This window comes from Ailuropoda melanoleuca, chromosome 4 (genome assembly GCF_002007445.2).
Source record: "Ailuropoda melanoleuca isolate Jingjing chromosome 4, ASM200744v2, whole genome shotgun sequence".
Taxonomy (NCBI): domain Eukaryota; kingdom Metazoa; phylum Chordata; class Mammalia; order Carnivora; family Ursidae; genus Ailuropoda; species Ailuropoda melanoleuca.
The window spans coordinates 32884567-32910979 of NC_048221.1; the positions used below are offsets into that span (position 1 = coordinate 32884567).

General features: G+C 44.6%; 2 protein-coding genes across 5 annotated transcripts in view; one reads left to right on the top strand and one right to left on the bottom strand.

Moving 5' to 3' along the window:
* The window catches only part of SLC25A26 (solute carrier family 25 member 26), a 131886-nt gene extending 107397 nt beyond the window's left edge, over positions 1-24489 (top strand). For all 4 annotated transcript variants that reach the window (XM_034658621.1, XM_034658623.1, XM_034658620.1 and 1 more), the window contains 4 exons: positions 10812-10881; positions 17227-17291; positions 18218-18291; positions 23555-24489. In XM_034658621.1, coding sequence (XP_034514512.1) covers positions 10812-10881; positions 17227-17291; positions 18218-18291; positions 23555-23837 — 492 coding nt within the window. In that variant the 3' untranslated portion in view covers positions 23838-24489. The remainder of the gene's footprint in view (positions 1-10811; positions 10882-17226; positions 17292-18217; positions 18292-23554) is intronic.
* A 173-nt stretch (positions 24490-24662) lies between these two features.
* LRIG1 (leucine rich repeats and immunoglobulin like domains 1) overlaps positions 24663-26413 on the bottom strand; it is a 111136-nt gene continuing 109385 nt past the window's right edge. Inside the window, exon 19 of the mRNA XM_002920762.4 lies at positions 24663-26352. Within this exon, the coding sequence (XP_002920808.4) occupies positions 26093-26352 (260 nt within the window). The 3' untranslated portion in view covers positions 24663-26092. The remainder of the gene's footprint in view (positions 26353-26413) is intronic.

Here is a 26413-nt window from a genome sequence, read left to right on the forward strand (position 1 = left end):
CTTAATTCTTTCATTTTGACCATAATAATCTTTAAAACAATTGTTCTTTACTTAAATATAGCCAGCCAGATATGCCTTTGCAGGCGGAATTATTAAAAGTAAGCATACCTTTTTTTGTTGACTCCCAATCAATATTATGAGCATCAGTTAAACAGTGATTTGTTTTATTGTAACTGTTAGTGATATGTCTGGATATTGTTAACAAAATGGGACCTTTTGTCCCTACCCAAAACTAATAAAAGACATTCACCACAGATCCAGAAAGCTCAGTGAATGCCCAATCAGAATAAATATTCCTCCAGTAAAACTTAGCCACATTACCCCAAAATAATATGTTTTAACTCTAAATCCTAAATATTACTAAGCAACTCAGCATTTGAGCCCATCGTGCTTTTGCTCAAGAATCATAAATGAGGGGCTCCTGGATGGCACAGTCGGTCGAGCGTCCTACTCTTGGTTTTGGCTAGAGTCCTGATCTCAGGATGTTGAGACCCTACCCCACATTAGGCTCTGCACTCAGCTTGGAGTCCGCTTGAGATCCTCTGTCTTGCTCCCCTCCCCCCAAGCTCTGTGCTCTTGCGCCTCTTTCTCTCATAAATAAATCTTTAAAATATAAAAAATGAAATTTCTTTCCCTTTAATTACCAGCACAATCATTTATTAAAGACTTTCTTACAAATTCTTAAAGATTTTATTTATTTGAGAGAGAGAGCGTGTGCATGCTCACAAGTTGGGGGAGGGGCAGAGAAGGAGGGAGAAGCAGACTCCCCAGTGAGCAGGGAGCCCAACGTGGCCTTTAATCCCAGGACCCTGCTATCGTGAGCTGCAGGAAGATGCTTAACGGACTGAGCCACCCAGGCACCCCTTTCTTACAAATTCTTAATGCCTTCACCACCTAACTTGTCTAGAAGGCAAGTATCTTATATCTCAACCAACCAAATACAGTTTAAGCACACAACAGATCAACTCACACAAAGTTGATGCTTTTGACACATCTCAGAATGCTTGCAATCCAGCTGCCGTTGTAACTGTAATTAGCCTGTGTATATAAATGATCCCTCATTTGTCAGGTAAATCCACCTGCAGTTATGAAAGCTAGTTGCATAGGAAAAACCCATTCCAGCCTTTTAGCCACTTGGTTATCTTGGTAGAGCCATGGAATGGCAGAACTGAGAGCTTAACTGTGGTCTCAGTTCTATCTAACCATTTTTTGGTTTGAAACTTTGCTTTGGAAATCTCTTTTTAACACGTGTTAGTATATGAATACTGTACAGAGAGATGATTCATTTAATTGAAAAATAACATTTTAAGCAGCAGTTGCTTTGTTTTTTCAAGTGCACGTGCAAAAGCTCTACAACAGCTCCATCAGCTACTGTCTGGAGAGCATTTGAATGTCTCTCATGTGTTAGAAAGTTCTGGTGGTAGGCTGACAACACTGAGGCCTACACAGAGGATTATCTCTTCTCTTAAATAAATTATCATCTCATGTTATTAATTTAGAATCGAGGAGATGATTCTGTTCACATTCCTGTCCTTGTACCACAAAAAGTATTTGGTAAAGTTTCATAATCTTGCAAAATTGGAAGCTACATAACTTCTTTTGAATACAACAGCTGAAGTCCCAAACTGAGTTTTCCTACACTAAAGCCAAAACACTTATTTTCAATTTGTTACTCATTCATAGGACAATAGTGTACATTTGGGTGGGTCTTTTGAAGTGAAAAACAAAGCCTTCTCTTCATGCTATATTGTAATAGAAAACACCTGACCCAAGCTTGGATTCCGAGCCGTTTCATAGTTTTGGGCCTGGTGTTTGCTTTCTTTTCTTTTCTTTTCTTTTTTTTTTTTTTTAAAGATTTTATTTATTTATTTGACAGAGATAGAGACAGCTAGCGAGAGAGGGAACACAAGCAGGGGGAGTGGGAGAGGAAGAAGCAGGCTTCATAGCAGAGGAGCCTGATGTGGGGCTCGAACCCATAACGCCAGGATCACGCCCTGAGCCGAAGGCAGACGCTCAACCCCTGTGCCACCCAGGTGCCCCTGGTGTTTGCTTTCCATCCTTTGAACAAATACCCAGGCTAGTAGCTTTTATCCTGGGGGTTAAGTAGGGGTTGGGGGCGGTGGGTGGGGGGAGCCAAAGTACATCATGCTGTTCCTTAGTAGGCCTTGAGCAATGATTGAGGACTGACTTGGGAAATGAGGATAACCTGATTGTTTTGTAGTGATACCGCTAGGTATTCTGGATTCCTTATAATATCCTAATGGATGATTGAAATAGTGTTAATTTTTTAAAAAGCCTATGTTTAAAATTGCATACCTTTAAACGATATGAATGATGAAATTCAATCAAAGTCTATATTTTAGTAGTGCTTTCTATTTTAGTCTGCTGTATTGATCATTATACTATGGTCATGTAAGATGTCAACATTCGGGGAACCTGGGCGAAGGGTATGTGGGAACTGTATTATTTTGCAACTTTTCTGTAAGGCTAAAACCTCAAAGTGGAATTTGTAAGCTCTTAGAAACACTTTCTAATCGAGCTACAGTGTGGAAACTCAAGAAAAATTATAGAAATTAAGCTGTGACCCAGACCCCCGGATAAGATGGTGAGCATAGTAGTCTTTGCTCTTGTTCACATCTAGAATCTTGCAGCTCTGCTCTGAACGTGCCTGCCTGTTGTCCTTTACTGACGTTCCTAATAAAAAAAAAAACCAAACCAAAACAAAAACCAAACAAACCACAGTAGCAGAATTGGGAACATATCTGCCTAATTACTACCACTTGAAATTTCTCATTGACCTGAGATATTAGCAAGTGTGTATGGATTCATCTGAAAATTTCATTTTTTATTTGAAAAAGAAAGGAAATAGGACCCTGAACTGGGATAAATAAATCAATACTAGGTAAAGTATAGAGATCTGCTTTTTTTAATTCTTACTTTGGTACAGAATCTCCATCAGAAGAGTTCAGGCTCCCAACACTGGTTCTTCATATTTGGGCTCACTTTCTGTCCCTCGTCCCCACACTCTCTTGGCATTTATCTGCCTGCACAGAAACCATTAGACCTCCATGGCAGTGGAAATACTTACTTAGATTGAGAAATTATGGCAATTGAAAATGTTTTGGTGTTCAGATAGGTCCTTAAACATATTGTTCATTACAAACCCACATGATTTAAACAACTTTTACACACATCAAAATATTTTCTTTAAGTACTTATATATCGTAATGTAGCCTCACTAGAAGTTGAGCTGTGTATAGTAGTGAGGAATCTTACAGTGTTGCACATATGTTATTCTGTCTGTGAGACCCGAGGCTTTGCCGGGGGGGGGGGCTGGCACCAACCAGCTTCAGCTCCCCCCACTTACTATCTCTGTGACCTTAGGCAAGTTACTTAACGTTGTTTAGCACCGCTCCCACACCCGTCTTTGTGGATAATACACATTTTCCAAAATTAAATGGAAAATGTAAAATCTTTAACATAGTGCCTGGAACATGCTAGGTACTCAGCAAGTGGTAATTAATAGTAGTAATCATTCATACTGTTGCTTGCACTGTATTTTTTTTCCATTTTGCAGTCTACTCTTAAATTATTGAAAAGTCACAAACAATAATATTTATACTTCCAGTGAGTAACCCTTCCTGTCTTCCCAGCCACTATTTTTTTTTTTTTTTAGTTGATCTCAGTCCTCTGGTCCCTGCACGTATATGAGCAAATCTGTCATTTCACAATACTTTCATAATTCACGTACAGTACTTTTTACCAATCAGGTTATTATTATCAGTGGTAGTGTTTAATGAATTTTAAAGTAGCTCCCAAGTGAAATATTTGTAAATACCATTCATCTTTTTAGCTCAACCTCTTATTTTCCCAAAGTTTTTCTGTTTAGATTATTTCCTCATTTAAAAAAAAAATTACACTCCTATTATTTAAAGCAAGTTGTTTGGGGGCAGTGACACACACAGTTTGTTCATTCACTTGGATATCGTACTATCATTCCAGAAGAAATTATGGTCTGTATGTGGAAGTAAAGTGTCTTATAAATACCATTCTCTTTGCTGCCCAGACAACTGTAACCTGTAGATCCAAGTCCACGTGTTTTTATACTTTGGGCCAGATTGTCTCATACACAGTTCTGCTGCTAACGGTCCACTTAAACTCGGGCAAGTTGCTTAACTGCTCTGGGCCTCAACTTCCCCGTCTATAAAATGAAGATAAAATGGCACGTCCTCAGAAGATTATAGGTAGGATTGCATGAGTTAATGTATGTGGAGTGTTTAGTGCCTGGAATACAAATCCGTTCTAGAGAAGTCTTTATTGTACTTGCTGTTACGTTCGTTCTGTCATGCTCTCTGTTTGCTACTGAAGTTTCTCACTTGATTCTAAACCTTTTGGTTCTAGAGATTTCTTTTCAATTTCAAAATGATTTCTTTATGTGTTCTTGGACCAAATTATTCTGGTGAGGTGATAGTGGCAAGTTATGCTTATCTATGAGAGTCTGTTTTTTAAACTGTGTCTTCAGCCATCTGAGTCTATTTTGATTAAGTGCCCCCCCAAGCAATTTTTCCCCCTCCTAGATTAGAGCGGGCACTTCTGTGAAACCTTCTCCATCACCTCCCTTCCCTCTGTTAAAACCCTTTTCTGCCCACACTGTACCCCTGTCAAATACTAGACCTAGGGACTGCTACTCTTCTTTTTCCCCTTGAAAAAAGTGCCTGACACCAGGAGGTACACGGAAATGTTGAATTGATGAATTACATAACATCTTTGATTTTTTTCCTCCTATATGACATGCAACTCACATCTTGTTCTTTATTATTGCATATAAACTCAGCATAATCATTAGTATTTTAAGTCTGTTTTGAGTAAACTTCTGCTCTTTGGAGCACTCGAAGATATCCATAGATGAACGGAAGATGGCCTTCAGTGGTCACTACAAGTCCAGTTCAGGTTTCAGATTCCTTTTCTAAAAAGTCAGCTAAGTAAGTAATGGTGTTAGAACTGGCTTTAGCCTGATAAAATACACATTTTTTTCCACCTCAAAAGTAAAAAGATGTTGTTCTCCTGTTTGGTTTCTTATGCTGTTGCTAGTGCTGGTGTGAGCTATGGAGAAGGTAATGCTTTCTGCAAAATCACAGAGATATTTACAAACATGATTTACTGAAAAGATACCAAGTACTACACTCAATGTCAAGACTATCTTCAGAAAGCTGTGTGTCATAAATCATTTTTTATCTTCTCTCCTTCCATAAGATGTTCGCAAAAATCTATTTGGCAGCTGCACTCCAGTGAATTTAATAGTCCAGTGAATTTAATAAATGTACCTTTTAAGTAGTCATTCTTATCAGTTAGGTGGAAGGAAATGTTGGGAATCCTCAGATAACACACAGTGTTATATATCTAATTTGCTTAGGTGTCTGACTTAAAAAAAAGTTGTTCTCTGATTTCAGACTAAATTACAAAGCTATAGTAGTTAAAACAATAGGGTATTGGCATTAAAAACAGACACATAGATTGGTGGAACAGAAAAGAGATTTTAGAAATAAACCCACACATATACAGTTAATTAATTTATGACAGAGGAGCTGAGAATATACAATGGGGAAAGGACAGTCTCTTCAATAAATAGTGCTGGGAAAACTGGACAGCCACATGCAAAAGAATGAAATTGGACCACTATCTTACATCGTACAAAATTAACTTGAACATAAGACCTAAAACAATAAAAATCCTAGAAGAAAACATAAGCTCCTTGACATACGTCTTAGCAATAATTTTTAAAATCTGACATCAAAAGCAGTAAAAGTAAACAAATAAGTGGGACTACATCCAACCAAAAAAAAACCTTTTTTTTTTAAAGATTTAATTTATTTGACAGAGAGAGACAGCCAGCGAGAGAGGGAACACAAGCAGGGGGAATGGGAGAGGAAGAAGCAGTCTCCCAGCAGAGGAGCCTGATGTGGGGCTCGATCCCAGAACACCGGGACCATGCCCTGAGCCAAAGGCAGATGCTTAACCCAGGCGCCCTACTGTGCCACCCACGCGCCCCCCAACCAAAAATATTCTGCACAGCAAAGGAAATCATCAACAAAATGAAAAGGCAACCTAATGAATGGGAGAAAATATTTGCATATTGTGTATCTGATAAGGGCCAATATCCAAAATACATGAAGAATTCATACAAATCAACAGCAAACAATCTGGTTAAAAAAATGGGCAAAAGATCTGAATAGACATTTTTCCAAAGAAGACATACAGAAGACCAACAGGTTCATGAAAAGGTGCTCAACATCACTAATCCTCAGGGAAATGCAAGTCAGAACCACAATGAGATATCACCTTATACCTGTCAGAATGGCTGTTCTCAAAAAGACAAGAAATAACAAGTGTTGATGGGCATTTGGAGAAAAGGGAGTTTGTGAGAATGTAAATTGGTGCAGCCACTATGGAAAATCATATGGTGATTCCTCAAAAAATTAAAAATAGAACTACCATATCCAGCAGTCCCTCTTCTGGGTATTTATCTGAAGGAAGAAAAAACCCTAACTTGAAAAGATACCTGCGTCCCTCTGTTCACTGCAGCATTATTTATAATGGTAAAGACATGGAAACCTAACTGTCCATTGATAGATGAATGGATAAAGAAATTGTGGTGTACACACACACACACACACACACACACACAGAGGACTGTTATTCAGCCATAAAAAAGTATGAAATCTTGCCATTTGTGACAACATGGATGGACCTCAAGGGTATTATGTTAAGTGAAATAAATCTGAGAAAGACAAATACTGTAGGATCTCTCTTTTATGTGGAGTCTAAAAAAATATGTTCATAGGTACAGAGAACAGTTGGGTGGTTGCCAGGGAGTAGGGGAGGGGGAGTAATGGATGAAAGGGATCAAGAGGTAAAAAGAAAAACAGTAAATCATACACACAAGTTGTTGAAGTTGACAAAATAGGGCCTTATATGCATTTATATGGCATCTTTCTCATTTCTGAAGCAATCTTCTCAACCTTCCAGATATAACTGCAGTGGGGGAATACTGAGAGTAGGAGATTAGTGCTAAGTTGGCTGTTCTTCTTTCAGTTGTCATGCCACCATCAGTTGGTCATATTATTATCCTAACTATTTTAGTAAGTATATTCAAGAGGCCTTTTTTATACTATTTGTCATTATTGTCATGTGTACCATTATGTTAAAGGTCCTACCCAGTACAGTAAGGCAAGGAAAACAAATAAAAGGCAATAATCTATATTGGAAAGGAGGAAGGGAACTTAACGTTTTTTCACAGACATTGTGATCATCAACTGATGTAGAAAATTTGAGGGAGAGACGCCTGGGTAGCTCAGTCAGTTAAGCATCTGCCTTTGGCTCAGGTCATGATCCAGGGTCCTGGGATCGAGTCCTGCATCAGGCTCCTTGTTCAGCAGGGAGCCTGCTTCTCCCTCTGCCAGCCGCTTTCCCTGCTTGTGTGTACTCTCCCCCCACCTCATTCTCTGACAAACAAATAAATAAAATCTTTAAAAAAATTGAGGGAATCTACAGAGAAGCTACTAGAGCTGATAAATTTATCAGGGTTACAGGATACAAAATTAGTGTATAAAATAAATTCTGTTTCTGCGTATTAGCAAGAACCAATCAGAAGCTGAAGTTAAAGCAATACCATTTACAATAACATCAAAACATGAAATACTTGGGGACAAATCTGAAAATTCAAGTGCAAGGCCTATATACTGAAAACTGTGAAACACTTTTGAGAGAAAATAATGGAGGCCTAAGTAAATGGAGAGAAACACTGTATTTGTGGGTTGGAAAACTCAATATTGCCAATATCTCCATTCTCCAAACGATCTATAGATTCAGTGCAATTCAGGTCAAAATCTCAGTAGGCTGTTTTGTAGAAATCGATAAACCGATTCTCAAATTTGTATGGAAATGCAAAGAACCTAGAATAAACAATTTTGAAAAAGAACAAAGGTGGAGAACATTCCATGATTTTAGGGTTTACTGTATAGCTATGGTAGCTACTATGCAATTGGTGTCAGGATAAATCTATAGATTGGAATAGAATAGAGTCCAGAAGTAGACCCATATACATATATGGACAACTGATTTTTGAGAAAAATGAGAGATCAGTTCATTGGAGAAATGATAGTCTTTTCCAATTGCTGGAACAATTGTATGTAAAAAAAATGTATGTTAAAAAAAAAAACCACCAGAGAACCTCCATCTGTACTTTGCACCATAAATAAAAACTATCTCAGGGGCATCTGGGTGGCTCGGCTGGTTTAGCGTCTGCCTTCAGGTCATGCTCCCAGGGTCCTGGGATCGAGTCCTGCATCGGGCTTCCTGCTTGGCATGGAGTCTGCCTCTCTGGAGACTCTGTCCCTCACCCCTGCTCATGTTCTTTCTCTCTCGTTCTCTCTTATGCTCTTTCTCTCAAATAATACCTTAAAAAAAAAAACAAAACCTCAAAATGAATGGTTGATCTAAATGTAAAACCTAAAAGCCAAACATTTCTAGACGAAAACATGGGTGCATTAAGGCCTGAGCTAGAGAAAGATTTCTTAGATGTGTCACCAAAGCGAGATCCATAAAAGGATAATTTGAACTTCATCAAAATCCAGTATGTCTGTCCTTTTATACACACTGTTAAGAGAATGAGAAACAAGGCATGGTCTATTTGAGAATGACTTGTATCTAGAATATATAAAGAACTCTCAAAACTCAGTAACTAGAAAACAATTTAATAAAAATGTGCAAAACATTCGAACAGACACTTCACTGAAGAAAATATAGGGAGGGGCATCTGGGTGGCTCAGTCAGTTAAGCGTCTGACTCTTGATCTCAGCTCAGGTCTTGACCCTCAGGGTTGTGAGTTCAAGCCCCGCATTGGGCTTCATGCTGGGTGTGGAGCCTACTTGTAAAAAAAACAAAAAACAAAAAACAAAAACAAAAAGGAAGAAGATACAGGGATGGCATAAACGCATATGAAAAGAAGCTCTGCATCAGTCATTAGGAAAATATGAATTAAAACCATAGTGATGTATTACTACACATCTATTAGAATGGTTAAAATGTAAAAAATGCCAATAATACTGTTGGGAAGGATGTGGAGAAACTGGAACTGGTCAGAATGTGAAATGGTACAACCAATTTGGAAAATGATTTTGTAGTTTCTTAACAAGTTAAACATCTTCTTGCTGTGAGATCCAGCTATTTCATTGCTAGGTATTTCCCCAAGAGAAATGAAGGCATGTGTCCACATAAAGACATATATATAAATGTTCATCATAGCTTTTTTTGGTAATAGCTAACAACTGGAAAAATTCCTAAATGTGCTTCAACAAGCAGAGACCTAAACAAATAATGATATATCTACACAAAGGAATATTGCTTAGCAATGAAACAGGAATGAAGTGTCGATATAGACAGCAACACAGATGGGTCTTACAAAAATTCTGAAGGAAAGAATCCAGGTTAAAAAAAATGAATGTCTAATTACCTTTACATAAAATTCTGGAAAAAGCAAACTAATGTGGAATGACAGATGAGATCAGTCAGGGGGTGGCGAGGAAGGACAGAGAAGGATTTTGGGGGTGACAGCTTCACTGTGTTAATTATGGATGGCAGTGATTCGTGTGCGCTCGTCAAGACTTAACAAGTTGTATACTTTAAATAGTGTAGTTTATTGGACACAATTGGACACATACTTACACCTCAATAAAATAAAACCAAAAAAACCAAGTGTAAGCTGTGCTGTTAGAAAGCCTGCTTAAAAGGTGGATAATAACGGGGCCCAGCTTTTAGAGTTGTTGTGAGGACTGGGTATTAACACATGGTCAGAGTGGACTGGCGCCTGACTCAGAGCTCGGTTCACCGTTTGGTGTCACTGCATCTTGTCCTCTCCTGGTTCGTCAGCTCTTGATGAGCAAGGCACCATGTCTCTGCCATCTTTCTGCCTAGTTTGAAACTTTGAAATGGGTTTATCCATTTGTATAATCCTCAAGTTACGTCACAAACAGTGCAAAAACATGTTTTGACAAATTTTAAACCCGTCATTACGTAACAGAATTAGCATCTTTCGAACATGCTGCAGTATGGATAAAGATTAAAGAAAGGGGGGGTAATCAGAAGGAGGGATGAAGCATGAGAGACTGTGGACTCTGAGAAACAAACCGAGGGCTTCAGAGGGGAGGGGGGTGGGGGAATGGGATAGACTGGTGATGGGTAGTAAGGAGGGCACGTATTGCATGGTGCACTGGGTGTTATACGCAACTAATGAATCATCGAACTTTACATCGGAAACCGGGGATGTACTGTATGGTGACTAACATGATATAATAAAAAAATATTATTATAAAAAAAAATAAAGTCTATTTTATCTGATAGAAAAAAAAAAGATTGAAGAAAGGACTGAGGAATGTGGCCGACGCTGCTGTGGACTAACTTGTGAATTGCGTTATTTTTTATGTTTAGAATCATATGGGAAATATTTAAAACGTTACATTGTCTTAGAGGTGTGTCTTTATATTTATTTGTACACATACACGCAAGTGTGAGTATATCCTTCATTATTTCCTGAAAATTGTTTCGTTTGAGCGCTTGAATGTAGCTGTCACCCTTGTTTCTTTGACTTATTTTAGAATGCAGTTAAGTCCTTGGGAAAATCACTTATGTCATCAGTGAGGAATGTCACCAAAATAGCTTCTCACTTAAGTTCCCATCCCCAGAGCTAACCCACAGGAGGTTCCGATAAATTCAGATATTTAATAACTTGTAATTTTCTTTCTCCTTCAACACAGGCCCTGTGGTCCTGGAGGCAGGACCGTGTGGTGGATTGTTGGCAGTCAGCAGTCTGTGGAGCTCTTGCAGGTGCAGAGGATTATATTATACTGGGAAAGACCAAAGGGGGGAGAAAAATGTGAAAATATTAACTATGCAAAAACAACATTCTTTAGAAATTCCAGATTGTTTAGATGAAGAGAGTTCCACTAGTTGCTTGAGAAAAGAGAGTGTCTTAGGAAGAAGAAGAAAAAAAAACCCGCTTAAGAGGTGTCTGCTTGAAAGACAGCCAATTTGTTTTTGACAAATTTTTCTTTTTCTTTTTATCTTTATTAAAGCCTTCACTCAGGCCCTTGGATTATCTTAAAGATGATTTATAAAGTCCTCTGTGGGAAGAGCCTTGCCATGGGTGCGGGGCTAACTGCGCAGCTGTCCGCCTCGAGCGGTGCTTTGGGGGTTTCAGTGATCTGCAGAAGGCAATGATTCACGGTTCGTGTGACACGTTTGACAGCGCCGCCGATTAACTGCTGTCAGGAGAGCCGACACTGCTCAGCACACTTACTGAAGGCTAAACGGGTCTGGGGAGAAAATACGGAGATCTAAGCATCTGGGCATTTTCTAGACGTTAAACCAAGAGCCAAGTGACAGTATGCAATCCTGTGTTATCCATCACTAAATAGTGTGCATTTTCCACTGAGGCTGTAATAAGAACTCAGGTGCTTTAACAAATTAAGTAAGCGATAGTTTCAGCAGTTGAAGAAAGAAGTGCATTTTGCTATTGCAAATAAAGGTAAGTTAGAATTATGGTTGAAATAAATTGAAATGGAGATTTGCCAGAAACTATAAACTGCTAATTTTGATGTGTAGCCAGTAAATAGATAGGTAGTTTCAGGATGTCTACTTTATTAGAAAATAATTCTTTTCCAATTTATTTAATGGTTGTTGGATTGGGGTTTTTTGTGGTAGTGATTAGGAAAGCAGAAAACATGTATTTTATAGGATTCCTTATTAATAATTGGACCCATTCGACTCGTGGAATTGATCATCAAAAATAAGAGTCTTGCCTGTAAACACGAAGCCGGCTCAGACTGATTATGACGGGTAATCGTTCCCACATGACACATAGTCATTAGCTGTGTTAAATGAGTAGGTGGTCTTGATTCATTTTCCAGAGGTCAAGAGTCTTTACTCCCCGGTCCTTAAAGAGAAATGATTTTTTTTTTTTTTTTTTGGCTCCCTCCAGGGGACAAAGTGAGCAGTATGGAAATTTAGTCATCCCGGATAAGGAAGGGCGCTTTGTAAATTTACCAGTACCATAAAACTTAGATGGGATGAAGCAAGAAGTGTTTATTCTCTGGTGTCCCGTTCCTGAAGTGCAGTTGATCAAAGATTTGCTTACAAGCATTGCTTCCATGAAGGAAATGTGCATTCCCTACCATGTCTTTTTCCGAATCATGCTTTGTCATAAGCACTTCGATTAGAAGCGGGGGAAGAGAAACTTCCGGTCAGTCGTCCGCTGCGCAGTGGGCTCCTGGGGGTCACGCAAGGCGTGCAGCCGGGACACGCTCTGCTCCGGGGACCGAGTGAAGCCGCAGTGTGGAGCAGGCCGCAGGCAGGGCCATGTAGCCGGTGGGGGCCCACCTGCCGGACTCAGAGTTGTCCCATCTCAGCTCTGCCCCCAACTAAGGAATGAGACCTGGGGCCGTCCTGAGCACCAGTTTCCTTGCCTATACCGTAGACACGCCCCTTACTGCTGTAGCGGGGATCACTGCAGCCATCAGGGGGATGATGTGTGTGTTAGGACTTGTCATCTGTGAAATGGAACTCATCGATGGGACGTGTGATTTCACCTGCAGTAGCAACAAACAAAGGCCAGAAAATGAAAAGCTCTCATCACACTGATTCATATCCACAGTTGCATTGCGAGAATAACCTATTGGTAGAGTTTCTGTACATAATCCTCACCAGCAGCAGGTAGATTTAAAAACTCCTCCAGTGCAGTTACCTTATTTCTTCAGCTGGGATTCTGGTCAGTGAAGGAGTTAGTCAGCGTCTGCAAAAATCCATTGAAGGTAGAGCCACGTATATTTAGCAAAAGACAGAACGAGTATATTTTTGTTTAATCCCTTTTGTTTTAAAATTCAGTTGGTATGTTGATCCTGAAGGATAGAGTTTCTATTTTAAAACCTTTAAAACCTTTATTTATTTAAAACTATTTTAAAACCTTTAAAACATCGTTTAAAAATATTCCAACTTATAAAAAAGTGGTAGACGGTGGGAGACTGGTGCCACCGTGCCTGCCACACTGTGGAGGAGTGACTCCTGCCTTGTGGTCCCAGGCCACCCTTCCCAGGCCTGCCGTGCCTCCCCCGCCCGCCCACCCTCTCCAGCCTTGCTTGGCCACAAAGGCCGTGGTAAGACTTGCCCTCTGATATATCAGAAATCAGATTGTTCACCCTTGTGCATTTCTCCGGTTTTCGACTGGTTAAGTCGTCATGGACGAACCATTCTCTGTGCTATCTTTGGCACTCTTCTGTGCCCATGCTTGTTTTTATAAACTACTTGGCACAAATATCCAAAAATGTCCCTTGAGATTGGAGGTGTTGATGGCTTGTCATGCTCAGAAATTCCCTTGGCTTCTGGTCAGGGGTTAAATGAGGGGGAAAAAAGAAACTTTGCCAGCTTCCTCACTGCGAGTTAATTTTTAAATATAAAACCATAATTCAGCCTAAGTAATTAATGACATTTGCTACTATAGAGATGTGTGCAGAATATTCTAGTGTTCTTTGGTCAGCTTCTTGTAATTATTATCTACTTACATTTTCTAAGAGAGAAGGAGCAGGACTGACAGAGTGGGAGGGACGGAGAAAGAGATATTCCCATGACTTGAAATTCCAGAATATGGGCCGCCCGGGTAGCTCGGGTGGTTAAGCATCCGACTGTTGGTTTTGACTCAGGTCATGATCTCATGAGTCATGAGATCGAGCCCCGAGTGGAGCCCCTCATCGGGCTCTGTGCTCAGTGGGGAGTCTGCTTAGAGATTCTCTTCCCCTGCCTCTCCCCCCAGCTTGTGCACACCCTTGCTCACACGCTCTCTCACGCTCAAAAAATGAGGAAGTCTTTTTTTTTTTTTTTTTTTTTTAAGGAAAGAAGAAAGAAATTCCAGAATAGGGTGAAGGATTTATCTGAGTAACAAATGAGAAGGCCTGGCACAACCTTGAAACACACGCAAAACCATGTGTGCTGTTGAAGCCCCGCAGAGGCTTCTGGGCACTTGCCGGGCCGCGATGTGCAGGAGGCGTGTGGAGATGCTGCCCTTGCTCCGCGGCTCATCCGGAGAGCGGGGGCCGGGCCCCGCCGCGTTCGCAGCTGCTGCTGGGCCGTGACAGCTCCAGACTGGTGGGAGGAAGGTGGCCCCTTTGTCTGGAGTGGTGGAGAACCTACATTTGTTCCCTAAAGGTGCACGAGATGCCGTTTCATTGTAAACACCCGGTTTCCCTGGACCTGCTCTCCGAAAGCCGTTGGCCTAACCTTCTGTGAAAGCCCCAGTCTGCGGAGCCCGTAGAAAATTGCGTCGCGTGTGACGCGAGCACGCAGGCAGCCTGCGGTTGCACCGAGTAATTATTTCCTGCCTAATATGTTAGCATGCTCCCCGTAGTTATTACCAGCAGTTTACAGTTCCCTTAAGTAAAATGCAGAAAATCACTGCATTTTCACCAAAAGCACAGGTCCCCAGCCCCCTCTCCACTGTAACCCGTTATTCTGTTACAGGATCTTCACAGGCCCTTCTTTGTAGCCTCATAAAAAATATTGTGAGGGCTGCGTATTAAAGCAGTCCTTGATATTTGAAGACATTAAAATTGATTTATTGATGACTTTCATAAAATGCAGCTACCATCATAGTAAAATTAGGACCTATTTAAGTGTATTTGTTTTTGTCTCATATGAAACGGTTGTCTCTAAGAGCATACTGGCAAGGCAGCCCCAGCAAGGGAGAGGTGCACTTTTGCTAAAGACCAAGGCACGTCGGATGCACCGTGCCCACAGTTACGAGAAGACGTTTCAGTGTAGGTAAGTGAGGAAAGCCTGAGTAGTCAGCGGACAGGGGACGTCTTCACCAACTTTTAAGTCTTCGGAATTGGTTGAGGAAAGTTTGTGAGCATTTTCTTTTCTTTTCTTTTTTTTAAGATTTTTATGTATTTATTTGAGAGAGCAAGCGAAGTGGTGGCTGGGGGGAAGGGCAGAGGGAGAGGCAGAACCCGAGATTATGCCCTGAGTGGAAGGTAGATGCTTAAGCGACTGAGCCACCCAGGCGCCCCAGTTTGTGAACGTTTTCAAACAGGATAATGGTGTGTGCACTTCTGAGTTCTAATAGACACATTTTAACGTCTTTTCACACACCAGTCATCACGTGGTAAACGGACACTACTTTTGGAGCTCAGAGGTACGTGACTTTGAGTCCCAACTCCGTACTGTGTGGCCCTGAGCCAGTTGTCTGTAAGATGGAAGAAGAATCCCCATGCACACAAGATACGATAAGTAATGACAGGTACCTAGTACAGTCCCACCGTGCCAGGTACAAAGTTAGCCCAGATATTCGCTCCGAGCTTCCCTACTTCCTCTCTTTTAGAGGGCGAGTTGAAGCTTTGGGTTTGTAAAAACTGCAGACACTTGTCCTGGGCTCCTGGCAAGCATTTTTGAGTGCCTGCTGTGTGCGCTGGGCTAGAGCCATGAAGGAAAATCACACGTTATCTCTGCCCTTGCAGGAAAGAGCCAGGCGCTGTTCTAGACACTTGGCATAGACTCATTTAGTGCCTGTGTCATACTCTTACCTGCTTTTTACAGATGAAAAAACTGAGGCCCCTAGCACCCTCAGTGGCCATGAGCTCACGTTCTGGAGTCAGGAAAGTTCACATCTCAGCTGTGCTCTAAAACCTTCTGTGAGTTCTGTAACCTCACTGAGCCTCAGTTTCCCCACCTGAAAAATGGGGTAGCAGGTACAGAAGTACCTGTCTCATAGGGTGTTTTACCTAGAGAATAAGTACTGTATTTAAGTACAGGATTTAAGGCTTGGTCTTTCTGACCCTGGAAGAGTTCTTCCAGGCTGGACCCAGCGAACCCTTGCAGCCAGTGAGGGAAACAAAGCCGGTGCTCTCAGATTTGGGGTGAGGGGTTTGGGATAGTACAGGTTCATTGCCCGAAGTTGAGTTTAAGTACCTGAATTTCAGGCAGCTTTTGAATCTGGAGGAAAATGTTTCACATGTTCTTAGCACAGAAGTGGCTAAAACGAAAGGGGACTCTTAATAGTCATGTAATTGATCATCTGTAGCCCTAAAGGGTGTATCCTTTGTGAGTAACCGAAAATGGGACATAAAAGCATAAATGGGTACATCTTTCAAAAAGTCAGCATCCTAATACGTGCTACCAAAGTTCGGTGTGAGGATCTTATTTCAGCAACATGTTTAGAACAATAGTTGTTGGAGATCAGATGACCTTCACACGCCACGACCTTCAGAGGGAGACGTGCTGTTTCTGGAGCAGCCTTCACACGTGTTCAGCCCGTAGGAAGCTGTGCAGCCTCGCTCATGGAAGCTGAATCTTGAGAAAGCCCTTTTAGGTTTATTATTTCTATCTCGTTAGGGCCTCTTGGGGTTTAAAAAACATCTTTGTATCACACCGACTAAAATACACCATATACCATGGTTTCCAAAAAAAAAAAAAAAAGTCCTCCAAATCCTTTGTCCATAGATAAGGGTATTAAAGTCTGTGGATTTTTTAAAATATCAGTTTGGCAGTCATGGTAGTCCGTGGAAGAGAAGGTGGGAAGGAAGCTGTGGGAAGGTTGCCTGTTGAATCAGGATGCAGAGAGGGGCCTAGAAATGTCGTTACTTGGCCTGGCCTGTTATTTGAAGCCTGCAAGTACAGAAAACTTTACCCTTTCAACTCAAGGAATTTAGCCGTTTTAATACCGAAAGTCCCTACAGCAGTATGCAGATTTCTGTTTGCCCATTTTGCCTCAGACCAGAAAAGACAGCAGCATGTTGGAGTGGGGGTCAAGGACAGTGGTCCATGGAAGGCGTGGGCCTCGGAGAATGATCGGGAGCAGCGAGCCTCTCGTACTGACAGTGGGCACCCGGGTTTGTTGCTCCACAAAAGAGCAAGATAAATTACGGGGCCTTGTTCCCTGCCCCCCCCCCGGGATGTGTAAAGCATCATCCGGTCATCTCTTCTGTGTGCGGTTCACCGTCACTACGAAAGCCATGGAGCGTGTGGGCTTTGCGTGCGTGCCGCCTCCTGTGGAATCAGTGCAGTGGATGTAATGAGGAGGGAGCAAGCTCTGGCAGTTAGGAGGAGTGAGAACATAAGAGCTATACCGTACCGTGTAATCCACTAAACAATGCCCCCGTTATGTGTTGGCTATTTTTATATGCACAGGAGGATTTGCAGCGGCCGTCACCACGCCTCTGGATGTGGCAAAAACAAGAATCATGTTGGCAAAGGTAAGTGCAAACTAATGAAATGTAGGCACAACAGACGCGTGTACGTGTTAGCCCCGGGCTCCTAGGTGTACCAAGTGGGAAAACAGCACGGCCCGCTCGGTGCGATGGCAGTGCTTCTCTGCGGTCTTTCCCACGGACATCGTGGAAGCAGGCAGGGCGTTGGGGGCCACGGCCGTAAGGCCACGTTCCAGTCAGCTCTGTGTTTATGGGAGACAGATGTGAGGCTCAGAGAGCCGACCTGCTTCTTGCTGTCCAGCAGGTAAACTAGAGGCTCTGAACTCGGACCGCGTTTGGCCTTCACTGGATGAATCAGGACAGGTGTCAGAATTGTTTAAAACCATTTTTCATTAAAAAGAAAAATTGTTACAAAAAAAGCTAGACCAAGATTTCCTGGAATGTCACGCACATAATGTATCTGGGGCACAACCGTAGAAAAGAAGAAGTCCCACCCTTCTGGAAAGGTGGGATGGTGAGCACGCGATTGTTACGTGGGTGGACAAGGCCAAACCCAAGAGAATCGGTCCTGTTTTAAATGGAACATCGTACTCTCTATTAAACGTGTTTATAGCTCCTTAGGTTAAGTTTGCAGTTGGACTGTATAGACTGATTATCCCCTTTCTTCTCTGCGCAGTTACTACTGCTTTCAGTCTTTCTCCCGTTAAACAGCAGTCGGTGAGTTACCTGGCTGAGCTCTGCATCCAGTTTGACGATGCGAGAACCTAGGAAAGCAGCTTCCTGTCAGGGCTTACCTGTGGGTTGGGATGGAAGGGCTTCTGGTCTAGTGTGATCCAGGGGTCCTGATTTCCCAAGAAGCTCCCCGCTCTATTTCAGACTGCCCTAGAAGAGGGTGGTCAGAAGCTGTGCATCTGAGGATCAGTTGGGGAATTTCATAAGCTAATGGCTTTGTCTGTTGTCCTGTTTCGCAGGCTGGTTCCAGCACCGCTAGTGGGAATGTGCTGTCTGCACTGCACGGGGTCTGGCGGACACAGGGGCTGTCTGGGTAAGGACAAGAAGGAAAGTGAAACTGCCTTTCTGCCTCTCCACGGGCTCTTCCTCCTTTAGCCTGAATGGGATAAACCCCTTTCCTTTCTTCTGATTGTCCTGGTTGGTCTCTATATTATTTATATTGCACACAGCATATGTGATGTCGCCTGTGTGAGATGCTAGTGCACAGTCAAGTTGACGCAATGTCTAGCCACGTGATTGCCAGCCTTGTCCATCTGGATGTTGGAGGACATCCTTGTGCCTGTCCTCCCCGCCCCCCCACTGTCCAGGTTCCAGGCTGCAGCTCTGAGCAAACAGGATTCCAGTTATGTAATGCAGGAATGCAAGCGAGCGAGGGTGACATTTAGAAGAAAGCACTTGTCATTGGGGGAGACTTTTCACTGTGATCAGTAACAGTTACTTTGACCACCCCTCGTGCGTGGCACCTCGCTTGAAACCCGCTCTGTACTTTGCTCAGTGCCCAGACTTCGAGCATCATGTCCTAAAATGCCTCCTTTGCAAAACGTGCTTTCACGTTGCTTTTACCATCTGTACGCACATCTCCGTGTTGGGGTCTGTCCAGGTATGTGACATGACATTGTGCTCTTTGGAATGACCACCAGGGATTTTCCTGAGAGAGCAGAGTCGCAGTGTCCTCCTGGAGGGCCGGGAGGGAGCGTCGTGGGGGGGTGTGGCTGGTGGGGACAGCAGCGCCGAGGCCCTGCCGTGTCATCTCCATGCTGTGGGGATGATTCGATTGTAGGCTTGTGTGCATTTGGCTGCGTGATAGCTGGGACATGAGGCGTATCGGTTAGGACCCAGGTGAGGCTTTTGCAGGACAGTGGCCCCACTGAGAAGTAGGTCAAGTTGGGTGGTTTTGTTGAATGGGCCAGCTCTGACGGACTGATGCCGGCTGATGATGGACTTGAGGATTTTGAGACAAGAAGTGGGTGTCACAGGAAGGAGTGGCTGAGCATGAGTGAGGGAGCGGCGGAGCGGTGACCCGTGTGCCGTCGGCCGCTTAGAGCCAACACAGCTTCAATAAGAGTCTGGTTGCTCGTACCTTAGACACAGATTTCACATTGAACAATGAAATGGTGTGAGAGAGAGGCTCTAAAGCCACTTCTGAGTAGCACGTGAAAGTCCTCAGTGTTTCGGATAGTTTGGGCCACACAGAGATGTGGTGCAGTAGCTTTTTTAGATCATAAAGTCAAAATGCTGAATTTCACCGCCCTCCTTGTTTCACCGTCGCTCGTATTAGGTTCTGTGGCAACGACCGGTCAGACCTCCGCTCCTGCCTTAGCTCTGTGGAGTCAGAGTGGGGCTGCCATGCACCTGCCGTTCCTGGGGAAGTGGCCGGATGTGGGTATGGCAGGACGGGCAGAACCCTGGCCCCCGAGAGCCTGTGGAGAAGGAATCCCCGGGAGGAGATGACCCACACCAAACCCTCTCCCAGCTGTGCTGTGCGCTCGGGGTTCCGTGACTGGGCAGCGCCAGAGTGAGAGGCAGAGGACAGGCGTCCTGACATGCCCTGGGGCTCTTGTGAGCACACAGTGCGGTCCTTAGCAGACTGTCCAAGCAGCCACGCTCATCATTTAAGAAATGCTAGATTTCACTAGCTTCCTACTAATAGGAGAAAAGGCACCAAATAATTTGACAACAGAATTGTAACTCAAAGCAAACAAAACAAAAAATATCCCCGCTAACGTGGGCCACTGTTGTAAAACTGCCCTGGCATCCCAGCTTGCCTCCTCTGTCTGGTTCCCACACAGCCCCACTGGCCCTTCTGCCGCCTCAGAGCACCCTTGTGCATTTCTGGAGTGTTCCAGTCGCCTAGCAGGGAAACGGCGCTGGCCTCTTGGGGGGCATGTGGGGCCGCTGCCGTCTCTCCATGTTGGTTCACACAGGGGAAGACCATGTTCTGACACCTACTTGGAATATGTGCTCTCAGGCCGACTGGTTTCTCCAAAATAAAATATCACCTGCTCATTCAGCCCAGCAGCCGGAAAGCAGGTGGGGAAGCCTGTCTGTCCTGCATTGTACCTTCCTCCTTGTCCTGTTCCTCAGCTGGCTTTTGTGTTTCTTGACTGTGCCCTTCACGGAGTAACCGCGGCCGCCCCGTGCGCACCCCTGCTGTGCCCCGTGTGCTGTGTTTGTTACCTGGTATGATCCGTGGTCCCCAGAACAAAGCCCCACTCCGCTCGAGTCTGCCTCCTTGTTCTTGGGGCACGCACTGTACAAATGAGTGTGCTTTAAGGCTATAATTATGTTAATAGATTCAATTGTCATCTCGTGGAACCATAAACTGCTTCCATCTGCCTCTTGCCAGGAGCAGCTGAGTTCATTAGTGGCAGAAGCTGCACCAAGACATGGGTTTCAGAAATAAGTCAGCTAGTCAGCTGGGAGGGAGGGAGGGAGGGAGGCTTTCGCGGCACAGGTGGTGTTCTGTCGACCTCCCTCCCAGCACCCTTCTCTGTGTAGGGAGGGGTGAGAGGAGTCGTCTGGGTCTCAGGCCAGAAGGTCCCAGGGGCCTCAGCGCCGTAGCTGGTGAGTTTCTGTCCTCACCAACCGCATCGCGCAGAAACAGTGTGCACGATGCCGAGCTGAACAACTCTTTTCCTTGTAGTTTTCATGGTTACTTCTAGACAAGAACAAGAGGTTCTCATCTCTAGTATTTTAATGATTTAAATCCCTCCTTCCTGGGGCGCCTGGGTGGCACAGCGGTTAAGCGTCTGCCTTCGGCTCAGGGTGTGATCCCGGCGTTGTGGGATTGAGCCCCACATCAGGCTCTTCCGCTATGAGCCTGCTTCTTCCTCTCCCACTCCCCCTGCTTGTGTTCCCTCTCTCGCTGGCTGTCTCTATCTCTGTCAAATAAATAAATAAAATCTTTAAAAAAAATATAAAAAAATAAATCCCTCCTTCCTGGCTAACAGAATCCAACAGTACATTAAAAGGATTATCCATCATGACCAAGTGGGATTCATACCTGGGATGCAAGCATGGTTCCATTTGCAAATTGATCAGTGTGACACATCATATCAATAAGAAAAGACTCAGGAACCATATGATCCTCTCAATTGATGCAGAAAAAGCATTTGACAAAATACAGCATCCTTTCCTGATTAAAACCCTTCAGAGTGTAGGAATAGAGGGTACATTTCTCAATCTCATAAAAGCCATCTATGAAAAGCCTACTGCAAGCATTATTCTCAATGGGGAAAAGCTGGAAGCCTTTCCCTTAAGATCAGGAACACGACAAGGATGCCCACTCTCGCCACTATTATTCAACATAGTACTAGAAGTCCTTGCAACAGCAATCAGAAGACAAAAAGGGATCAAAGGTATCCAAATCGGCAAAGAAGAAGTCAAACTGTCTCTCTTTGCAGATGACATGATACTCTATATGGAAAACCCAAAGGAATCCACTCCCAAACTATTAGAAGTTATAGAACAATTCAGTAAGGTGGCAGNGATGTGGCAGGATGCAAAATCAATGCTCAGAAATCAGTTGCATTTTTAGCATTGTCCACAATAGCTAAATCGTGGAAGGAGCCAAGATGCCCTTCAACAGATGACTGGATTAAGAAGATGCGTTACCTTGGAATTAACTTAACCAGAGACGTAAAGGACCTATATCCTAGAAACTATAGATCACTTTTGAAAGATATTGAGGAAGACATAAAAAGATGGAAAAATATTCCATGCTCATGGATTGGAAGAATTAACATAGTTAAAATGTCCATACTACCCAGAGCAATCTACACTTTCAATGCTATCCCGATCAAAATACCGAGGACATTTTTCAAAGAACTGGAACAAATAGTCCTTAAATTTGTATGGAACCAGAAAAGGCCCCGAATCTCCAAGGAACTGTTGAAAAGGAAAAACAAAGCTGGGGGCATCACAATGCCGGATTTCGAGCTGTACTACAAAGCTGTGATCACAAAGACAGCATGGTACTGGCACAAAAACAGACACATCGACCAATGGAACAGAATAGAGAACCCAGAAATGGACCCTCGGCNGAAAAAAAATACTTCCTTCCCTAACAAAAGGGCTGTCTACCACTAAGTCCCTTTTCCTCCGAGGTGCTGACTACGATACTCGGAGGGGAGGCGAGGAGACCTGTCCCAGCAGGCGTGCAGAAACTAGGCAGCCGGGGTGGGGGGTGCACTCCCCTGTCCACCTCCTTGGCCAGTCCTATTTAGCTTATTGTGGATGTTTTTCCTCCATCTTAGAGGTTAGGTCCTTTTCACATAACCTGACCATTTTCACTTTTCTTCCTGCTCCAGAGTGTCCTCACTACTGAGCCTGAAAGTTCTGATTTTTACTGCTTACAAAAGTAATACTCTTGGTAAAAAGGCTCAATGATTCTAGAAAGAGAATGTTTCTTGTCGTCCTGCCCTCCAGAGAAAGCTGAGGCCTTGGAATATATGCTCGCGTGCTTGCCGTGCTTGCACGTACGGCTGGAACTTCTGTGCACGATCTGCGTCAGTCCTGCGGGCTGCCTCGGGGGCCCTGCAGCTGCTGTGGTGCCAGAATCCCGTTTGAGCCGCAGGGTGGCTTTTAAAGAGCGAACCTCCAGTGTGCACCCCCAGTGACATTGGTCTTTCACTCTGCCTTTGATGATTCCAAAGTCAGTCCTCCGACTGGCCTTGCGTGGTGCGTGGGGACAGAGCCTTCGAGGAGGTGCTGTCCGCAGACCACTGGCCTTTCTGGTCCTTCCTCGGAGGAGAAGACAAACGGAATGCATGGAGCTTCACTTTCCTGTTCTGGCATCACATCTGTGGGCCTCTAAGGACAAAAGGCAGCTGAGTCACGGGGAGGAGCGGCATAGTGGTCAGCATATCTCCTCCAACACCCAGAGCCTACTTTCCCTTCCCGGGGGGGCCACGGCGCACCCCCGGATCCAGGCCTTGGACTCCTTTACCAGAGTTTGTTTCACCATCTCCCAAAGACAAAACTGGGCTGGAGGTTTCCGACAGGACTTGGGGGACAGAGTTCGTCTTTCTTGACTAATTACTGGACTTGTGAGGCTCGCAAGTAAGCTGTTTGTTTGGTATTGAGCCACGTTAGCCAACAAACAGCCCGGCCCAGACTTCAACAAGCCTACTTGGGAACGTAATTTAGCGTCATTCCGGGAGAGAAAAGCACACACTCTCAGTGCTGTGTGGTGTGTAATGAGTGTGGTGTGCTGAGTTGAGCAAGCTGTGGGTGTCGGAATTTAACCTTTTTTACACACACCGACTTAAAATCTTTCCTCCTTTTTCCTTCCCTAGATTGTTTGCAGGTGTCTTCCCTCGAGTGGCGGCCATCAGTCTGGGAGGCTTCATCTTTCTGGGTGCTTACGAGCGGGCCCGCAGCCTGCTGTTGCAGCTTGGCAGAGAGCGCCCCTGTGTCGGGGACAGCACCCCAGGCACGGCTCTCAAGACGGGCAGTGCCATGCAAGCAGCCGTGCGGCGTGAACAAGGGGATCTTGAGGATGTGTCTCCGCTGCCGTCGGCTGGCCGGCACACTCACGCAGAACCCCAGCCACAGCGGTACTCTCAGCCCCCCGAATAAAGCCGTGTGGTGACGCCCCGTCCACGCTGCTCGGAACCTTCATTTAATCTGTAGCTGACCTTGCATTTCCTGCCCCCTGCCAGCGGACCGACCGCGGAAGGCAGAGAGGCTTCTAGACGCTTCTCATTCCGATGGGGCTGGACGGGGAGCGGGAAGGAGGGGGCTCCGAGGGAAAGTGGGGCCCGTGGCTGGGCGTTTCCCCATGGTGAAGCTTCGGGCTCTGTTGAGAAACTGACGTGCAGGTGCAGGCGTTCTCCGGGGCGGCCAGGCTGCTGTTCTTAATTAATTACTCAGATTTCCCCGAAAAAACAGGATTGTATTATTTGTCAGAGAAGCGTCCAGCAGCCCACGTGGTGTGTGAGAGAAAGCAAGCGGTTGCAGCTCAGGGCCGAGGTGGGCCTGGCTGGCTTCGGGGCTGGAGGGTGCTGTGGGCCCACTGAGGACCTGAGCCCTGTGCCACGCTTCTCCACCCGAGACCCAAAGGAGGGGCATGGGCTAGCCGGGAGCCCGAGTGCTGCGTCTGCGTGCCCGGTCGGGAAGGTTGGTTGCGTGCTACTGGGAATGAGACAGGACGAAATGGGGAGGTCACCATTTCAGAGCTTGACTAATAAGCTCCAGGTGTGAGAAAAATTCAGAGAGAAATCTCAGGAATCTAGGGGTGGCGTATCTTCCCTGGAGCAAAGAAGTACTTGCTTTTGCTTTGCCGAGAAGAAATTTTCCCCCTTTTGGGAAAACAGATAAAGGCAGAATAGCTGCACTTGTAAGGGAGTTTCTGGAAGGGAAGGGGGTGAAATGGTGGGTAGAAAAATGCCCCTAGCCACACAATCAACATTTATAAATGAACCTTTATTAAAGACACTTCAACGCCATTTGTTAGACACTTCAATATTTTACATGTTTTTCAATGTACATTGTACCAAAATTTCTATAAATAAATAACTTTGTACATAAAAGTAATACTTCCTCTTTCACATTGCCTCTCAGAAGCAGCAAATTCACATATTTTGTGGAAGTAACATTAATCAGTTGACTGTTGAGAACACAATTCTAAATGTGCTTACCTTTTAGAACAGCGATGACACCGGGCAGTAAGATTTTAACAACCATTTTGTCAGTCTCTACCTTCAGCTTTTTGGCTAAAGGAACTTGCTTTCTGAGATTTTTAAGGACCTTGTTTCAATGTAATTCTTCCTGAAATACACATTGGCACTCACAAGATGGTTAGCTACAGGTCTCGAAAGTGCAAATACACCCAGGTCAGGGGCTTCGACTTCTTACAGTCCCAGCCCGGGTCTGTCTGTGTGAGGGAAGGACGTGGACAGACAGGCTCTGGATCCTCAGTAGAGAGAAGCTAGCCCTGAAGAGTAAGGACTCCATCCTTTTCCTCCCCCGTGATCGATGTCACGTGAATTATTGTATCGGCAGAACTAAAACATCACTATTGAAAAATCCACAGGTACTAACACCAGCAGCCTCTAACTCAGTGAGATGAGCCTCAGAGGACAGTCGAGTGATACGACCACCCCACGTGCTTTTCTCCTAGAAGGAAGAAAGGCAGTGCTCCATTGTTTGTTTGGAACAAAGGCTCGTGGTGGATCAGCAACCCCCCCCCTTCGGCTTGGCAAGGAACTTAAACTTACGAGAACAAGTCCCGCAGGGCAGAGGTACAGGACGACACGGGCATCTCCGGGCACGGCAGGCAGGGGGGCCGCACAGGAGCAATACTGACGGGATGTGAATTCCAACGCACACGAAGGCGGGCTCAGACCCCGGGGTCTGTCCGGGGCAGTGTAGTGCAGACCCCAGGACCTCCCCTCCTCCCCGCCCTCCAGCAACTCCCGGGATTTAGGTTCTATGAATTGCACCCATGCACTAAGGCACCAGAACTCTTCCCCGCCCCTCCTCCGAAATTAAACAGCAACCTGATATGAAAAATAATATTGTCAAAATTGTACGTTTTTCTTTTTTCTGTTAACCATGCACTAAAGATTAAAATAGCCTCTGCAAAAGATATATAATATATAGGAAATCTCTGAAAACTCTTATGTACAAGGGTACCAGATACTTTTCTGCTTTTGTACACGATAGCCTCTCGCGGGTCTGCGCTGCGGCCGCAAGTCCTTGAAACCACGGACACTCCACACGGAAGTTTAAAAACTCTGTACACATCAGTGACGCTTGAACTCAAGCTTCCTTACAGCCTCTCCTACCTCTCTTTCCTGTAGAGACGACACAAGAGCTGAGGTAGACAAAGCCTAGATTTTCGGTGCAAAGAGCAGGGGCACGCCCCGTTTCCCAGGGAGCTGTCCTGTCAGCACTGGGGCCTCGGGGCTGGAGTCACACGCCTGGGGGAGGTGTCCATTGGAAAGAAGCAAGTGCTGGCCTTCACTGGGGCCATCAGGAAAGCCCGAGGCGGCTTCCGTGAGCTCCGGACTGCCTGGAGTTAACGTCGAGGGAGGCTGGAGGTCTGTGGAGTCTGGCTCACACAGCCTTGCTGAAGTCCAAGAGGAGGCCCCTGTGAGAAAGGAGAGGGCGCGTCAGAGCGTCCGGCCTGGCTGCTTACCTGCCCCCACCCA